Source organism: Heptranchias perlo, unplaced genomic scaffold (assembly GCF_035084215.1).
Source record: "Heptranchias perlo isolate sHepPer1 unplaced genomic scaffold, sHepPer1.hap1 HAP1_SCAFFOLD_341, whole genome shotgun sequence".
Lineage (NCBI taxonomy): Eukaryota > Metazoa > Chordata > Chondrichthyes > Hexanchiformes > Hexanchidae > Heptranchias > Heptranchias perlo.
In genome coordinates this window covers 162,889-181,479 of record NW_027139353.1, presented here as the reverse complement: position 1 = coordinate 181,479, position 18,591 = coordinate 162,889, and the positions used below count along the sequence as shown (strand labels likewise).

Genomic DNA, 18,591 nt, shown 5'->3' with positions numbered 1-18,591 from the left:
AGTGGGATTAGTTTGGGGATTGATACAGGGCTATGGGGAGAGAGCGGGGCAGTGGGATTAGTTTGGGGATTGATACAGGACTATGGGGAGAGAGTGGGGCAGTGGGATTAGTTTGGGGATTGATACAGGGCTATGGGGAGAGAGTGGGGCAGTGGGATTAGTTTGGGGATTGATACAGGGCTATGGGGAGAGAGTGGGGCAGTGGGATTAGTTTGGGGATTGATACAGGGCTATGGGGAGAGAGCGGGGCAGTGGGATTAGTTTGGGGATTGATACAGGACTATGGGGAGAGAGTGGGGCAGTGGGATTAGTTTGGGGATTGATACAGGGCTATGGGGAGAGAGTGGGGCAGTGGGATTAGTTTGGGGATTGATACAGGGCTATGGGGAGAGAGTGGGGCAGTGGGATTATTTTGGGATTGATACAGGGCTATGGGGAGAGAGTGGGCAGTGGGATTAGTTTGGGGATTGATACAGGGCTATGGGGAGAGAGTGGGGCAGTGGGATTAGTTTGGGGATTGATACAGGGCTATGGGGAGAGAGTGGGGCAGTGGGATTAGTTTGGGGATTGATACAGGGCTATGGGGAGAGAGTGGGGCAGTGGGATTAGTTTGGGGATTGATACTGGGCTATGGGGAGAGAGTGGGGCAGTGGGATTAGTTTGGGGATTGACACAGGGCTATGGGGAGAGAGTGGGGCAGTGGGATTAGTTTGGGGATTGATACAGGACTATGGGGAGAGAGTGGGGCAGTGGGATTAGTGTGGGATTGATACAGGACTATGGGGAGAGAGCGGGGCAGTGGGATTAGTTTGGGATTGATACAGGGCGATGGGGAGAGAGTGGGGCAGTGGGATTAGTTTGGGATTGATACAGGGCTATGGGGAGAGAGCGGGGCAGTGGGATTAGTTTGGGATTGATACAGGGCGATGGGGAGAGAGTGGGGCAGTGGGATTAGTTTGGGGATTGATACAGGGCTATGGGGAGAGAGTGGGGCAGTGGGATTAGTTTGGGATTGATACAGGGCTATGGGGAGAGAGCGGGGCAGTGGGATTAGTTTGGGGATTGATACAGGGCTATGGGGAGAGAGCGGGGCAGTGGGATTAGTTTGGGGATTGATACAGGGCTATGGGGAGAGAGCGGGGCAGTGGGATTAGTTTGGGGATTGATACAGGGCTATGGGGAGAGAGCGGGGCAGTGGAATTAGTTTGGGATTGATACAGGACTATGGGGAGAGAGCGGGGCAGTGGGATTAGTTTGGGGATTGATACAGGGCTATGGGGAGAGAGTGGGGCAGTGGGATTAGTTTGGGGATTGATACAGGGCTGTGGGGAGAGAGCGGGGCAGTGGGATTAGTTTGGGGATTGATCCAGGACTATGGGGAGAGAGCGGGGCAGTGGGATTAGTTTGGGGATTGATCCAGGACTATGGGGAGAGAGCGGGGCAGTGGGATTAGTTTGGGGATTGATCCAGGACTATGGGGAGAGAGCGGGGCAGTGGGATTAGTTTGGGGATTGATACAGGGCTATGGGGAGAGAGTGGGGCAGTGGGATTAGTTTGGGGATTGATACGGGGCTATGGGGAGAGAGTGGGGCAGTGGGATTAGTTTGGGGATTGATACAGGGCTATGGGGAGAGAGTGGGGCAGTGGGATTAGTTTGGGGATTGATACGGGGCTATGGGGAGAGAGTGGGGCAGTGGGATTATTTGGGACTGATAGATATTTGTTCGGTAAGGGTAGTAAAGGTTCTGGAACCAAAGTGGGTAGATGCAATTAAGATGCAGATCAGCCATGATCTAATTGAATGAACGAACAGGCTCGAGGGGGGGCTGAATGGCCTCCTCCTGTTCCTGTGTAACAGGCTCGAGGGGGGCTGAATGGGCCTCCTCCTGTTCCTCTGACATGTGGTACCTTACAGTCGTCCTCTTGTTTTTTGTGCTGACAGAGTGGGGAAATCGACATCATCAACAAGAAGACAGGGGATAAGTGCCACCTTAAGTTTGCACCTTACAGCTACTTCTCCCGGGACGTGGCCCGAAAGGTAGGTTGCTGGGATGTTGGACGCGCACGAGAGAGCTCGGACTGAGTGAAGGGACCTCGGCCAGTCAGCACCCCCCCTCTCTCCCTCCAAACTCCCACCTCTCTCAGGAAGGCCGCCTCCTCAACCCTCGAGAGGTGAACCGAGTCCCGTTCACCCATCACCCTCCCTGTGCTCGCTGGACCGACATTGGCTCCCGGTCCTCGTGTTCAAATCCCCTCCGCGGCCCCTCGCCCCCCTCCCTATCTCTGTAACCTCCTCCGAGATCTCTGCCCTCCTCCAATTCCGGCCTCTTGTCCATCCCCTTCCGATTCCCATCGCTCCACCATTGGCGGCCGTGCCCTGAGCTCTGGAATTCCCTCCCTAAACCTCTCCGCCTCTCTCCCCTCCTCCTTTAAGACGCTCCTTAAAACCTCCCTCTTGGACCCAGCTTTTGGTCGCCTGTCCTAATATCTCCTCCTGTGGCTCGGTGTCAAAGTTTGTCTGATAATCGCTCCTGGGGGACGTTTTACTGCGTTAAAGACGCTATATAAATGCAAGACTTATTAAGATGTTGTTCCTCCCAGATATCGCTCATATTTTTTGTTTCTAATTTGTTCTTGGGAGGTGGGCGGAGCTTGCAAGCCCATGTTGGTCGTCCATTCCCTGATTGCTTGGCCTTGAGGCCATGAAGACCCCAACCATCGGGCGAGGGACTGCAGTCGCGTGTAGCTCAGGCCGGGTGGGAGGTGGGTGAAATACTATTCAGTTATTTTCATGCCACCCACCCGCACAATTTACCAGATTAATTGGCCCAGAATCTTATCGGGTTATCAGGAAAGGCTGAACAGGCCTGGGGGCTCTCTTCTCCAGAAAAGAGAAGACTGAGGGGTGACCTGATGGAGGTCTTTAAGATTATGAAAGGGTTCGATAGGGTAGACGGAGAGAAGATGTTTCTACTTGTGGGGGGAGACTAGAACTCGGGGGCCATAAATATAAGATCGTCACTAATAAATCCAATCGGGGAATTCAGGAGAAACTTCTTTCCCCAGAGAGCGGTGAGAATGTGGAACTCGCTCCCACAAGGAGTAGTTGAGGGGAATAGTGGAGATGGATTTAAGGGGAAGCTCGATAAACACATGAGGGAGAAAGGGATAGAAGGAGATGGTGATAGGGTGAGATGGAGTAGGGGAGGGAGGAGCAGGAACACCGGGATAGACCACAGTCGGGCCGAATGGCCCGTTTCTCTGCGGTGAAATTCGACGCCAGCTGCCGTTGCTGTAGCGGAGAAATGATGGCTTGCGCGAGACTCGGGAATTGCTCGCGCCATGCCCAGAAGTTCCCAGGACCCTGTGCGCCTCACCTGGGGAACAGAGGCCTCCCCATAATCCGAGCTCCCAACCCCCCCGCCATGTACAATCGGCCGTACTGAAACACTGCCATCGCCGTCGCCGCGTCGACCCAGTGCGGTGCTGGTTCGGTCTTTCTGCGGAGCTTTTGCCGATTGAATCGTACTCTGCCGGAGGAGGCCGCTCGGCCCGTCGGGCCCTGTGCCAGCTCCGTGAAAGAGCTCTCCAATTAGTCCCAATCTTCCCCCCCCCCACAGCCCTGTAAATTTTCCCCCTTCGAGTATCTCTCCGATTCCCCCTTTTGAAAGTTATTATTGAATCTGCTCCCACCGCCCTCTCAGGCAGCGAATTTCAGATCATCACGACTCGCTGCGTAAAAATACGTTCTCCTCATCTCCCCCTCTTTCCCCGATTATCTTCAATCTGCGTCCTCTGGTTCCCGACCCTCCTGCCCACTGGAAGCAGCCTCTCTCGATCTGCTCTATCAACTCCGTTAATCGTCTTAACGCCCTCAATTCGATCGCCCCTGAAACTTGGCCATTCTCCGATCCGTACTGCCACTGCCCCGTCAATCCCAGGGGCTTCCGTTTTGCCAACACGTTTATTAATAGGATCAGAAAATACTGGCACGAGCTCAGCAGGTCAGGCAGCGTCTGTGGAGAGACAGAGAAACGAGTTAGCGGTTCAGGCCGATGACCTTTCATCAGAGCTGGAGACAATTTCTGTAAACCTTCTCAACTTGTCTCTGCACTCACCTTTGGCAGGACAAGTTGGGAAGCCTGTTGGCAAGCATCCCAGCTGCCTTTTTGTTTCGGAGAGGCACGGAGAGCATGGGAGTTATGCTAAACCTTTATAAAACACTGGGTTAGGCCTCAGCTGGAGTATTGTGTCCAATTCTGGGCCCCGCACACTTATAGAATCATAGAAGTTTACAACATGGAAACAGGCCCTTCGGCCCAACATGTCCATGTCGCCCAGTTTATACCACTAAGCTAGTCCCAGTTGCCTGCACTTGGCCCATATCCCTCTATACCCATCTTACCCATGTAACAGTCCAAATGCTTTTTAAAAGACAAAATTGTACCCGCCTCTACTACTGCCTCTGGCAGCTCGTTCCAGACACTCACCACCCTTTGAGTGAAAAAATTGCCCCTCTGGACCCTTTTGAATCTCTCCCCTCTCACTTTAATCTGTCCCCTCGTTATAGACTCCCCTACCTTTGGGAAAAGATTTTGACTATCGACCTTATCTATGCCCCTCATTATTTTATAGACTTCTATAAGATCACCCCTTAACCTCCTACTCTCCAGGGAAAAAAGTCCCAGTCTGTCTAACCTCTCCCTATAAATCAAACCATCAAGTCCCGGTAGCATCCTAGTGAATCTTTTCTGCACTCTTTCTAGTTTAATAATATCCTTTCTATAATAGGGTGACCAGAACTGTACACAGTACTCCAAGTGTGGCCTCACCAATGCCCTGTACAACTTCAACAAGACATCCCAACTCCTGCATTCAATGTTCTGACCAATGAAACCAAGCATGCTGAATGCCTTCTTCACCACCCTATCCACCTGTGACTCCACTTTCAAGGAGCTATGAACCTGTACTCCCAGATCTCTTTGTTCTATAACTCTCCCCAACGCCCTACCATTAACGGAGTAGGTCCTGGCCCGATTCGATCTACCAAAATGCATCACCTCACATTTATCTAAATTAAACTCCATCTGCCATTCGTCGGCCCACTGGCCCAATTTATCAAGATCCCGTTGCAGTCCTAGATAACCTTCTTCACTGTCCACAATGCCACCAATCTTGGTGTCATCTGCAAACTTACTAACCATGCCTCCTAAATTCTCATCCAAATCATTAATATAAATAACAAATAACAGCGGACCCAGCACCGATCCCTGAGGCACACCGCTGGACACAGGCCTCCAGTTTGAAAAACAACCCTCTACAACCACCCTCTGTCTCCTGTCGTCAATCCAATTTTGTATCCAATTGGCTACCTCACCTTGGATCCCATGAGATTTAACCTTATGTAACAACCTACCATGCGGTACCTTGTCAAATGCTTCGCTGAAGTCCATGTAGACCACGTCTACTGCACAGCCCTCATCTATCTTCTTGGTTACCCCTTCAAAAAACTCAATCAAATTCGTGAGACATGATTTTCCTCTCTCAAAACCATGCTGACTGTTCCTAATCAGTCCCTGCCTCTTCAAATGCCCGTAGATCCTGTCTCTCAGAATACCCTCTAACAACTTACCCACTACAGATGTCAGGCTCACCGGTCTGTAGTTCCCAGGCTTTTCCCTGCCGCCCTTCTTAAACAAAGGCACAACATTTGCTACCCTCCAATCTTCAGGCACCTCACCTGTAGCTGTCGATGATTCAAATATCTCTGCTAGGGGACCCGCAATTTCCTCCCTAACCTCCCATAACGTCCTGGGATACATTTCATCAGGTCCCGGAGATTTATCTCCCTTGATGCGCGTTAAGACTTCCAGCACCTCCCTCTCTGTAATATGGACACTCCTCAAGACATCACTATTTATTTCCCCAAGTTCCCTAACATCCATGCCTTTCTCAACCGTAAATATTCATTTAGGAGGACGGATGTCCAGGCCTCGAAGAGGGTGCGGAGGAGATTTCCCAGAATGGGACCAGGGATGAGGGACCTCAGTTATGCAGAGAGACTGGAGAAACTGGGAATTGTTCTCCTCAGAGCAGAGAAGGTTGAGGGGAGATTTAATCGAGGGCTTCACAATCAGGAGGGGTTTTGAGAGAGTGAATAAGGAGAGAGTGTTTCCAGTGGGCAGGAGGGTCGGGGAACCAGAGGACGCAGATTGAAGATAATCGGGGAAAGAGGGGGAGATGAGGAGAACGTTTTTTTACGCAGCGAGTCGCGACGATCTGGAATTCGCTCCCTGAAAGGGCGGAGGGAGCAGATTCAATAATAACTTTCAAAAGGGGGAATCGGAGAGATAATCGAAGGGGGAAAATTCACAGGGCGACGGGGGGGGGAGAGATTGGGACTGATTGGAGAGCTCTCCCACAGGGCCGGCCCAGGGACAATGGGCCGAGCGGCCTCCTGCGCTGCAACATTCTACGATTCGATAAAGGCGGGACAATTCCGGGCAGTGAATTCAACATCGAAACGACAGCAGAGCGCTGGGGATGCGAGAAATCGATTCTGTCCGGGTTTGCAACGTGGAACGACCGCCCGAGGTCTGAGCGACTGCGTGCGCGTGTGTTCATTTTTTTTTTTTCAATTTGCCACGGCGCAGGTCACTGGCGTCGTGACGGACAGCGCGGGCAAAGCTCACTTCGTCCTCTCAGGCACCTGGGACGAAAAGATGGACTACTCGCGGGTCCTGCACAGCAGCAGGGGGGAGAACGGCACGGAGGGCCGGCAGAAGACGGTGTACGAGACGCTGCGGGGGAAAGAGCTGTGGAGGAAACACAAAGCACCGTGAGTGGAGCGGGAAGATCGTCAGGGCACCGTCCCGAGTATCCTTCACCGTCGCTGGGTCAAAATCCACCAGCCCCCCCCTCCTCCCCCGGACCCAACGGTCTGCAAGAGCTCATCGAGCCTTCCCCTCCCCTGGACCGACACTGACCCCCGGTCCGCAATTGCAAATTCTCAAATCCCTCCACGCCCTCCCTCCCGATCTCTGGAACCTCCCAGATCTCTGCCCTCCTCCAATCCCGCCCTCTTGTCCATCCCCCCGATTCCCATCGCTCCACCATTGGCGGCCGTGCCTTCAGCTGCCTGGGGCCCCGAGCTCTGGAATTCCCTCCCTAAACCTCTCCGCCTCTCTCTCTCCTCCTTTAAGACGCTCCTTAAAACCTCCCTCTTTGACCGAGCTTTTTGGTCACCTGTCCTAATATCTCCTTACGTGGCCCGGTGTTGGATTTTGCCTGCGAACACTCTTGTGAATCGCTCGGGGACGTTTCCCCTGTGTTGAAGACGCTGTATGAAGGGGAGTTATTCCAGATCCAGGCTCTTCACCTTTTCGAGGGCAACGAGGGATGGGCAAATAAAGGTGTCAACCATGGCTCAGTGGGAAGCATTCCCGCCTCTGAATCATAAGGTTGTGCGTTCGAGTCCCACTCCTGAGCACAAAATCCAGGGTCGGAGGGTCGGTGCTGAGGGAGCGCTGCGCTGTCGGAGGGTCGGTGCTGAGGGAGCGCCGCGCTGTCGGAGGGTCGGTGCTGAGGGAGCGCCGCGCTGTCGGAGGGTCGGTGCTGAGGGAGCGCCGCGCTGTCGGAGGGTCGGTGCTGAGGGAGCGCCGCGCTGTCGGAGGGTCGGTGCTGAGGGAGCGCCGCACTGTCGGAGGGTCGGTGCTGAGGGAGCCCCGCACTGTCGGAGGGTCAGTACTGAGGGAGCGCCGCACTGTCGGAGGGTCGGTACTGAGGGAGCGCCGCACTGTCGGGGGGTCGGTACCGAGGGAGCACCGCGCTGTCGGAGGGTCGGTACCGAGGGAGCGCCGCACTGTCGGAGGGTCGGTACGGAGGGAGCGCCGCACTGTCGGAGGGTCAGTACTGAGGGAGCGCCGCACTGTCGGAGGGTCGGTACTGAGGGAGCGCCGCACTGTCGGAGGGTCGGTACTGAGGGAGCGCCGCACTGTCGGAGGGTCAGTACTGAGGGAGCGCCGCACTGTCGGAGGGTCGGTACTGAGGGAGCGCCGCACTGTCGGGGGGTCAGTACTGAGGGAGCGCCGCACTGTCGGAGGGTCAGTACCGAGGGAGCGCCGCGCTGTCGGAGGGTCGGTACCGAGGGAGCGCCGCACTGTCGGAGGGTCAGTACTGAGGGAGCGCCGCACTGTCGGAGGGTCAGTACTGAGGGAGCACCGCACTGTCGGAGGGTCAGTCCTGAGGGAGCGCCGCACTGTCGGAGGGTCGGTACTGAGGGAGCGCCGCACTGTCGGAGGGCCGGTACTGAGGGAGCGCCGCACTGTCGGAGGGTCGGTACTGAGGGAGCGCCGCGCTGTCGGAGGGTCGGTACTGAGGGAGCGCCGCGCTGTCGGAGGGTCGGTACTGAGGGAGCGCCGCGCTGTCGGAGGGTCGGTACTGAGGGAGCGCCGCGCTGTCGGAGGGTCGGTACTGAGGGAGCGCCGCGCTGTCGGAGGGTCGGTACTGAGGGAGCGCCGCGCTGTCGGAGGGTCGGTACTGAGGGAGCGCCGCGCTGTCGGAGGGTCGGTACTGAGGGAGCGCCGCGCTGTCGGAGGGTCGGTACTGAGGGAGCGCCGCGCTGTCGGAGGGTCGGTACTGAGGGAGCGCCGCACTGTCGGAGGGTCGGTACTGAGGGAGCGCCGCACTGTCGGAGGGTCAGTACTGAGGGAGCGCCGCACTGTCGGAGGTGCCGTCTTTCGTATGAGACGTTAAACCGAGGGCCCCGTCTGCCCCTCTCGGGTGGATGTAAAAGATCCCACGGCCCACTATTGGAAGAAGAGCAGGGGGGAGTTCTCCCCGGGGTCCTGGGCCCCGATATTTATCCCTCGACCAACATCACTAAAAGAAAACAGATGGTCTGGTCGTTTATCTCATTGCTGTTTGTGGGATCTTGCTGTGTGCAAATTGGCTGCTGCGTTTCCCACAATACAACAGTGAGCACACTTCAAAAAAAAAAGTACTTCATTGGCCGTGAAGCTTTGGGACGTCCTGAGATGGTGAAAGGGGCTGGGTATAAATGCAAGTATTTGATGGGACAGTGTGGAGGGAGCTTTACTCTGTATCTAACCCTGTACCTGACCCTGGGAGTGTTTGATGGGACAGTGTAGAGGGAGCTTTACTCTGTATCTAACCCTGTACCTGACCCTGGGAGTGTTTGATGGGACAGTGTAGAGGGAGCTTTACTCTGTATCTAACCCTGTACCTGACCCTGGGAGTATTTGATGGGACAGTGTAGAGGGAGCTTTGATCTGTATCTAACCCTGTCCCTGACCCTGGGAGTGTTTGACGGGACAGTGTAGAGGGAGCTTTACTCTGTATCTAACCCTGTACCTGACCCTGGGAGTGTTTGATGGGACAGTGTAGAGGGAGCTTTACTCTGTATCTAACCCTGTACCTGCCCTGGGAGTGTTTGACGGGACAGTGTAGAGGGAGCTTTACTCTGTATCTAACCCTGTACCTGCCCTGGGAGTGTTTGATGGGACAGTGCAGAGGGAGCTTTACTCTGTATCTAACCCTGTACCTGACCCTGGGAGTGTTTGACGGGACAGTGCAGAGGGAGCTTTACTCTGTATCTAACCCTGTACCTGCCCTGGGAGTGTTTGACGGGACAGTGTAGAGGGAGCTTTACTCTGTATCTAACCCTGTACCTGACCCTGGGAGTGTTTGATGGGACAGTGTAGAGGGAGCTTTACTCTGTATCTAACCCTGTACCTGACCCTGGGAGTGTTTGATGGGACAGTGTCGAGGGAGCTTTACTCTGTATCTAACCCTGTACCTGACCCTGGGAGTGTTTGATGGGACAGTGTAGAGGGAGCTTTACTCTGTATCTAACCCTGTACCTGACCCTGGGAGTGTTTGATGGGACAGTGTAGAGGGAGCTTTACTCTGTATCTAACCCTGTACCTGCCCTGGGAGTGTTTGACGGGACAGTGTAGAGGGAGCTTTACTCTGTATCTAACCCGTGCTGTACCAGTCCCTAATGCTGAAAAATGTTGGGGGGGTGGGGGCGTCGGATGCGATGCTGCTCACGGTCGAGCAGCCCTCCGACATTGTGCAGGAGGCTGGTGCCCAGAGGGACCATGGCCCCGATATTGAGGGAGGGAATTGCTTTGAATCAATGCAGGCCTCTCATCCCCCTCTTCTCCTCCCCCTCTCCTGTCCCGCCAGGGAGCACGCCGAGACCATGTACTACTTCTCGGAGCTGGCCCTGACCCTGAACGAGCCTGAGGAAGGGGTGGCTCCCACCGACAGCAGGCTGAGGCCCGACCAGAGACTGATGGAGAACGGCAGGTGGGACGAGGCCAACATGGAGAAGCAGCGTCTGGAGGAGAAGCAGCGGGCCGTCCGCCGCAAACGGGAGTCCGAAATCAACAAGGCAGCGGAGGACGGTGAGGGCGTCTCGGGGAGGGGAGGGGAGGGGAGGGAGGGAGGGAGGGAGGGAGAGACCCCGACCTCCCAAGTCCCCCATCGCCTTCCCTCAATTGGTGTCGGCTGTCTCTCCCTTGCTGTCATGCGACTCGGCCTCAGGGTCGTGGGTTCGAACTCGAGCTCATAATCCAGGCCGACACACTTGGTGTCGGCGCTGTGGGAGGGCTGGGAGTGTTTGATGGGACAGTGTAGAGGGAGCTTTACTCTGTATCTAACCCTGTACCTGACCCTGGGAGTGTTTGATGGGACAGTGTAGAGGGAGCTTTACTCTGTATCTAACCCTGTACCTGACCCTGGGAGTGTTTGATGGGACAGTGTAGAGGGAGCTTTACTCTGTATCTAACCCTGTCCCTGACTCTGGGAGTGTTTGATGGGACAGTGTAGAGGGAGCTTTACTCTGTATCTAACCCTGTACCTGACCCTGGGAGTGTTTGATGGGACAGTGTAGAGGGAGCTTTACTCTGTATCTAACCCTGTACCTGACCCTGGGAGTGTTTGATGGGACAGTGTAGAGGGAGCTTTACTCTGTATCTAACCCTGTACCTGACCCTGGGAGTGTTTGATGGGACAGTGTAGAGGGAGCTTTACTCTGTATCTAACCCTGTACCTGACCCTGGGAGTGTTTGACGGGACAGTGCAGAGGGAGCTTTACTCTGTATCTAACCCTGTACCTGACCCTGGGTGTGTTTGATGGGACAGTGTCGAGGGAGCTTTACTCTGTATCTAACCCTGTACCTGACCCTGGGAGTGTTTGATGGGACAGTGTAGAGGGAGCTTTACTCTGTATCTAACCCTGTACCTGACCCTGGGAGTGTTTGATGGGACAGTGTAGAGGGAGCTTTACTCTGTATCTAACCCTGTACCTGACCCTGGGAGTGTTTGATGGGACAGTGTAGAGGGAGCTTTACTCTGTATCTCACCCTGTCCCTGACCCTGGGAGTGTTTTGGAAGGATTACATTAACCCCTTGCTCCTCCCGTTTGCAGGTCACCCCGCCCTGGATTCCTCGTACCGCCCGCTGTGGTTTGAGAAGGAGGAAGACCCTTTCACCAAAGAGATGGTTCACATGTACAAGGGCAGCTACTGGGAGGCGAAAGAGAGGCAGGACTGGCAACTGTGCCCTGAAATCTTCTGACGCCCGCTGCCCACCGCTGCTGTGTGCGTGTGTGTGCGCGACGGACTGGACTGGACGGGACGGGACGGACTGTACCAGACTGGACTGAGCGTCCTCCTCTGTATTGATTCCCGAGGGAGGAGGAGCATCGACAGCGAAGGATCTCCCAAAACCCCTCTTTTTTTTTCCCCCCCCCGCCAAAGCCGTTGGGGCGGGGGGAGGGGGGCCATATTACCCTGTTGTAAAATGGCTGCCAATATATTCTATAAAAAGTAATGTTATTGGGTTACTTTCCAAAACCAGTTTTCTTTTAACCGATTCCCTATTTCTCTTTCTCCCCCCCCACCCCCGCCCCTCCTTTTACCGTTTTATTTATCTCTTCCGGCGAGCGGAGATGGGGCTCACGCACGTACCGGGCGTTTTTTTGCGACGGCTGCTGTCGATGATGGCCGCGCCTTGGCTGGCGATATTTCCGTGCCTTTTCCCAGCGTGGGTCCACCTTCGGAACGCGGGAGGTGGGGGGCGGGGGGGGGGGGTCTGGGTGTAGCTATTCGGCCTTGGGGGGCTGCCTTCAGCTGGAAGTTGTCAGGATCTGGCCTCGGGGGCGGTGGGGTGGGGGGGGCTGAGAGACGGACAGAGTTGAGAGCTGGATTTGCAGCAGCAGTCGGAGGTGGGGGAGGGTTTTGTCTGTTCGCTTTGTCGGGTGAAGACTGATAAGTGGGAGAGATGTTCCCCTCGCAAGGAGAGGGACTGCGTGGGCTTTTAACATGGGGCGGTGGCGGGAAGGGTTTGGGGCTCATCGTTCCCCAGGTTGCAGGGGATGGCTGAATCGTCAGCCCTGGGTGTCTCTTTCTCTCTCTCTCTCTCTCTCTCTCTCCTCTGCATCCAAAAGTCCTGGGTTCGAGCCCCCACTCCATAAGCCAGGCCCACACTCCTCAGGCGCCAGTCGGCTCGGAGGGTCGGTCCCGAGGGAGCGTCGGAGGGTCGGTACTGAGGGAGTGCTGTATTGTTAGAGGGGTGGTACCGAGGGACTGTCTGAGGTGCCACCTTCGCGATGAGACGTGAAACCAAGTCCACGTCTGCCCCTCTCGGGACGACGCAAAAGATCCCACGGCCGCTATTTCGAAGAGCAGCAGTGGGGGGGGAGATCTCCTTGGTGTCCTGGGGCCCATCTTTATCCCTCGACCAGCATCACTTTTTCAAAAAAAAAAAAACCACCACAGATTATCTTTTCATTTATCACATGGCGGTTTGTGGGATCTTGCTGTGTGTAAATCGGCTGCTGCGTTTCCCACGTTCCAACAGTGAGCACACTTCAATAAAAAGTACTTTGTTGGCTGTGAAGGGCTTCAGGGCGTCCTGGTGAAAGGCACGACGGGGAGGGGAGTCTTTCTTTCCAATGGTTTGACGATGGGAAGGAGCCGCGTCGCAGGGAGTCGTGGGTTCGGGGATTGAGGGAACGGAAGGTTTCTTCGTCCCTTGATTGGGGAGGGAGTGGGATTGTCCCGCGGGAGGGAGCGGGGTCGTCCCGCGGCGGGGAGGGCGGGAGGGAGCGGGGTCGTCCCGCGGGGGGGGGACGAGTGGGATTTGCTGGTGTTTCGACATTGTCAAAAGAGCCAGCCAGTGAAGCTTGGTTCTGTTCACACGGGCAGTGAGCTGGGACAGACTTGGCCAATATTTCACACTCACCAGATATTGTCTTGTTGGACCTCCATTATTCCCTCGTGCTGCTCCCCTTCCCTCCCTCGTTGTCTACCGTGGCCCCCTCCTCGTCCTGTCCCAGGCCCCCTCCTCGTCCTGTCCCAGGCCCCCTCCTTGGGTCCTGCTCAAGTCTGAAGAAAGTTGGACGCTCTCCTGAAGGTCAATTCCATGGGTTGTTCGATTCGTCGAAGGAGACGTCGAAATGTCACGTCGAGTCTCCTGAGGTCTGAGGATCCAGGAGGTGTCGGGGGGGGGTTGGGTCGACTGCAGGATCCCGCGGAGGGGGGGGTGGGGGAGAATGCTGAGAATCCTGGGGGGAGGTGGGTTGTGTGTGGGAGGCGGGGGACAGTATTAATCACTTTCCAGACAATGAGGCCTGACTGATAGAATGGGCTGTTAACAGTTTGATAAACCCACATCCACATGAACAGAAAATAGCTCAGCGAGTCAGGCAGCATCTGTGCAGAAAGAAACAGAGTTAAATTTTCAGGTCAAAGACCTTTCAACAGAATGTCAGGAGTCTTACGACACCAGGTTACAGTCCAACAGTTTTATTTGCAAATCACAAGCTTTCGGAGATTATCCCCTTCGTCAGGTGAGTGAGTGAAAGGTTCTCAAATCGCATAATCTTATATCAGGCTGGGACACGATCACACCAATCAAAGGTGTCGTTGGTGTTCAGACAGGTTAGCCACGGAAAACAGTCCGTCCCAGTATACTGAATACACAATGTGTCAGATTACAAAGCCAGAGAGAGAAAGAGACCCGAATGGCAGTGAGAGAGAGAGAATGTCCAGTTGTATTAAAAACCGATAACTTTTTTTTCCTGCTGGTGGGGTTACGTGCAGCGCGACATGAACCCAAGATCCCGGTTGAGGCCGTCCTCATGGGTGCGGAACTTGGCTCTCAATTTCTGCTCGACGATTTTGCGTTGTCGTGTGTCTCGAAGGCCGCCTTGGAGAACGCTGACCCGAAGATCGGTGGCTGAATGTCCCTGACTGCTGAAGTGTTCCCCGACTGGGAGGGAACCCTCCTGTCTGGCGATTGTTGCGCGGTGTCCGTTCATCCGTTGTCGCAGTGTCTGCATGGTCTCGCCAATGTACCATGCTCCAGAAGGGCATTCTTTCCTGCAACGTATGAGGGAGACAACGTTGGCCGAGTCACAGGAGTATGAACCGTGAATAAAGGTGAGACTGAGTACAGTGACAGAGAGACACCAACGGACGGAGATGGAGAAAGGTGAGACTGAGCACAGTGATAGAGAGAGAGAGAGAGAGAGACACCAACAGAGGGAGATGGAGAAAGGTGGGACTGAGTACAGTGATAGAGAGAGAGAGACCAACAGAGGGAGATGGATAAAGGTGAGACTGAGAACAGTGATAGAGAGAGAGAGAGAGAGACACCAACAGAGGGAGATGGATAAAGGTGAGACTGAGTACAGTGATAGAGAGAGAGAGACACCAACAGAGGGAGATTGATAAAGGTGAGACTGAGTACAGTGAGAGAGAGAGAGAGAGACACCAACAGAGGGAGATGGATAAAGGTGAGACTGAGTACAGTGATAGAGAGAGAGAGAGACACCAACAGAGGGAGATGGATCAAGGTGAGACTGAGTACAGTGAGAGAGAGAGAGACACCAACAGAGGGAGATGGATCAAGATGAGACTGAGTACAGTGATAGAGAGAGACACCAACAGAGGGAGATTGATAAAGGTGAGACTGAGTACAGTGATAGAGAGAGAGACCAACAGAGGGAGATGGATAAAGGTGAGACTGAGAACAGTGATAGAGAGAGAGAGAGACACCAACAGAGGGAGATGGATAAAGGTGAGACTGAGCACAGTGATAGAGAGAGAGAGACACCAACAGAGGGAGATGGAAAAAGGTGAGACTGAGTACAGTGATAGAGAGAGAGAGAGAGACACCAACAGAGGGAGATGGACAAAGGTGAGACTGAGTACAGTGATAGAGAGAGAGAGAGAGTCACCAACAGAGGGAGATGGATAAAGGTGAGACTGAGGACAGTGATAGAGAGAGAGAGAGACACACCAACAGAGGGAGATGGATAAAGGTGAGACTGAGTACAGTGATAGAGAGAGAGAGAGAGAGACACCAACAGAGGGAGATGGATAAAGGTGAGACTGAGTACAGTGATAGAGAGAGAGAGAGACACCAACAGAGGGAGATGGATAAAGGTGAGACTGAGCGCAGTGATAGAGAGAGAGACACCAACAGAGGGAGATGGATAAAGGTGAGACTGAGTACAGTGATAGAGAGAGAGAGAGAGAGACACCAACAGAGGGAGATGGATAAAGGTGAGACTGAGTACAGTGATAGAGAGAGACACCAACAGAGGGAGATTGATAAAGGTGAGACTGAGTACAGTGATAGAGAGAGAGACCAACAGAGGGAGATGGATAAAGGTGAGACTGAGAACAGTGATAGAGAGAGAGAGAGAGAGACACCAACAGAGGGAGATGGATAAAGGTGAGACTGAGCACAGTGATAGAGAGAGAGAGAGAGACACCAACAGAGGGAGATGGAAAAAGGTGAGACTGAGTACAGTGATAGAGAGAGAGAGAGACACACCAACAGAGGGAGATGGATAAAGGTGAGACTGAGTACAGTGATAGAGAGAGAGAGAGAGAGACACCAACAGAGGGAGATGGATAAAGGTGAGACTGAGTACAGTGATAGAGAGAGAGACACCAACAGAGGGAGATGGATAAAGGTGAGACTGAGCGCAGTGATAGAGAGAGAGACACCAACAGAGGGAGATGGATAAAGGTGAGACTGAGTACAGTGATAGAGAGAGAGAGAGAGAGACACCAACAGAGGGAGATGGATAAAGGTGAGACTGAGTACAGTGATAGAGAGAGAGAGAGAGAGAGACACCAACAGAGGGAGATGGATCAAGGTGAGACTGAGTACAGTGACAGAGAGAGAGACACCAACAGAGGGAGATGGATAAAGGTGAGACTGAGTACAGTGATAGAGAGAGAGAGAGAGACACCAACAGAGGGAGATGGAAAAAGGTGAGACTGAGTATCGAGAGAGAGAGAGAGACACCAACAGAGGGAGATGGATAAAGGTGAGACTGAGTACAGAGAGAGAGAGAGAGAGACACCAACAGAGGGAGATGGATAAAGGTGAGACTGAGTACAGTGACAGAGAGAGAGACACCAACAGACGGAGATGGATAAAGGTGAGACAGTACAGTAATAGAGAGAGAGAGACACCAACAGAGGGAGATGGATAAAGGTGAGACTGAGCACAGAGAGAGAGAGAGACACCGACAGAGGGAGATGGATAAAGGTGAGACTGAGTACAGTGACAGAGAGAGAGAGAGAGACACCAACAGAGGGAGATGGATAAAGGTGAGACTGAGCACAGTGATAGAGAGAGAGAGAGAGAGACACCAACAGAGGGAGATTGATAAAGGTGAGACTGAACAGTGATAGAGAGAGAGAGAGAGAGAGACACCAATAGAGGGAGATGGATAAAGGTGAGACTGAGTATAGAGAGAGAGAGAGACACCAACAGAGGGAGATGGATAAAGGTGAGACTGAGTACAGTGATAGAGAGAGACAACAACAGAGGGAGATGGATAAAGGTGAGACTGAGTACAGTGAGAGAGAGAGAGAGACAACAACAGAGGGAGATGGATAAAGGTGAGACTGAGTACAGTGAGAGAGAGAGAGAGAGACACCAACAGAGGGAGATGGATAAAGGTGAGACTGAGCACAGTGATAGAGAGAGAGACCAACAGAGGGAGATGGATAAAGGTGAGACTGAGAACAGTGATAGAGAGAGAGAGAGACACCAACAGAGGGAGATGGATAAAGGTGAGACTGAGTACAGTGATAGAGAGAGAGAGAGACACCAACAGAGGGAGATGGATAAAGGTGAGACTGAGTACAGTGACAGAGAGAGAGAGAGAGACACCAACAGAGGGAGATGGATAAAGGTGAGACTGAGTACAGTGATAGAGAGAGAGAGAGAGACACCAACAGAGGGAGATGGAAAAAGGTGAGACTGAGTACAGTGATAGAGAGAGAGAGAGAGTCACCAACAGAGGGAGATGGATAAAGGTGAGACTGAGGACAGTGATAGAGAGAGAGACACCAACAGAGGGAGATGGATAAAGGTGAGACTGAGTACAGTGACAGAGAGAGAGAGAGAGACACCAACAGAGGGAGATGGATAAAGGTGAGACTGAGTACAGTGATAGAGAGAGAGAGAGAGACACCAACAGAGGGAGATGGAAAAAGGTGAGACTGAGTACAGTGATAGAGAGAGAGAGAGAGTCACCAACAGAGGGAGATGGATAAAGGTGAGACTGAGGACAGTGATAGAGAGAGAGACACCAACAGAGGGAGATGGATAAAGGTGAGACTGAGTACAGTGAGAGAGAGAGAGAGAGAGAGACACCAACAGAGGGAGATGGATAAAGGTGAGACTGAGTACAGTGATAGAGAGAGAGAGAGACACCAACAGAGGGAGATGGATAAAGGTGAGACTGAGCGCAGTGATAGAGAGAGAGACACCAACAGAGGGAGATGGATAAAGGTGAGACTGAGTACAGTGATAGAGAGAGAGAGAGAGAGACACCAACAGAGGGAGATGGATAAAGGTGAGACTGAGTACAGTGATAGAGAGAGACACCAACAGAGGGAGATTGATAAAGGTGAGACTGAGTACAGTGATAGAGAGAGAGACCAACAGAGGGAGATGGATAAAGGTGAGACTGAGAACAGTGATAGAGAGAGAGAGAGAGAGACACCAACAGAGGGAGATGGATAAAGGTGAGACTGAGCACAGTGATAGAGAGAGAGAGAGAGACACCAACAGAGGGAGATGGAAAAAGGTGAGACTGAGTACAGTGATAGAGAGAGAGAGAGACACACCAACAGAGGGAGATGGATAAAGGTGAGACTGAGTACAGTGATAGAGAGAGAGAGAGAGAGACACCAACAGAGGGAGATGGATAAAGGTGAGACTGAGTACAGTGATAGAGAGAGAGACACCAACAGAGGGAGATGGATAAAGGTGAGACTGAGCGCAGTGATAGAGAGAGAGACACCAACAGAGGGAGATGGATAAAGGTGAGACTGAGTACAGTGATAGAGAGAGAGAGAGAGAGACACCAACAGAGGGAGATGGATAAAGGTGAGACTGAGTACAGTGATAGAGAGAGAGAGAGAGAGAGACACCAACAGAGGGAGATGGATCAAGGTGAGACTGAGTACAGTGACAGAGAGAGAGACACCAACAGAGGGAGATGGATAAAGGTGAGACTGAGTACAG

The 18,591-nt window shown here is 53.4% G+C and overlaps 1 protein-coding gene across 1 annotated transcript in view; it reads left to right on the top strand.

The window, feature by feature from the left end:
- The window catches only part of LOC137311463 (oxysterol-binding protein 1-like), an 83,322-nt gene extending 70,395 nt beyond the window's left edge, over positions 1–12,927 (top strand). Inside the window, exons 11-14 of the mRNA XM_067978657.1 lie at positions 1,943–2,038; positions 6,654–6,838; positions 10,210–10,430; positions 11,456–12,927. Of these exons, the coding sequence (XP_067834758.1) occupies positions 1,943–2,038; positions 6,654–6,838; positions 10,210–10,430; positions 11,456–11,604 (651 nt within the window). The 3' untranslated portion in view covers positions 11,605–12,927. The remainder of the gene's footprint in view (positions 1–1,942; positions 2,039–6,653; positions 6,839–10,209; positions 10,431–11,455) is intronic.
- Positions 12,928–18,591: the final 5,664 nt, after the last annotated feature.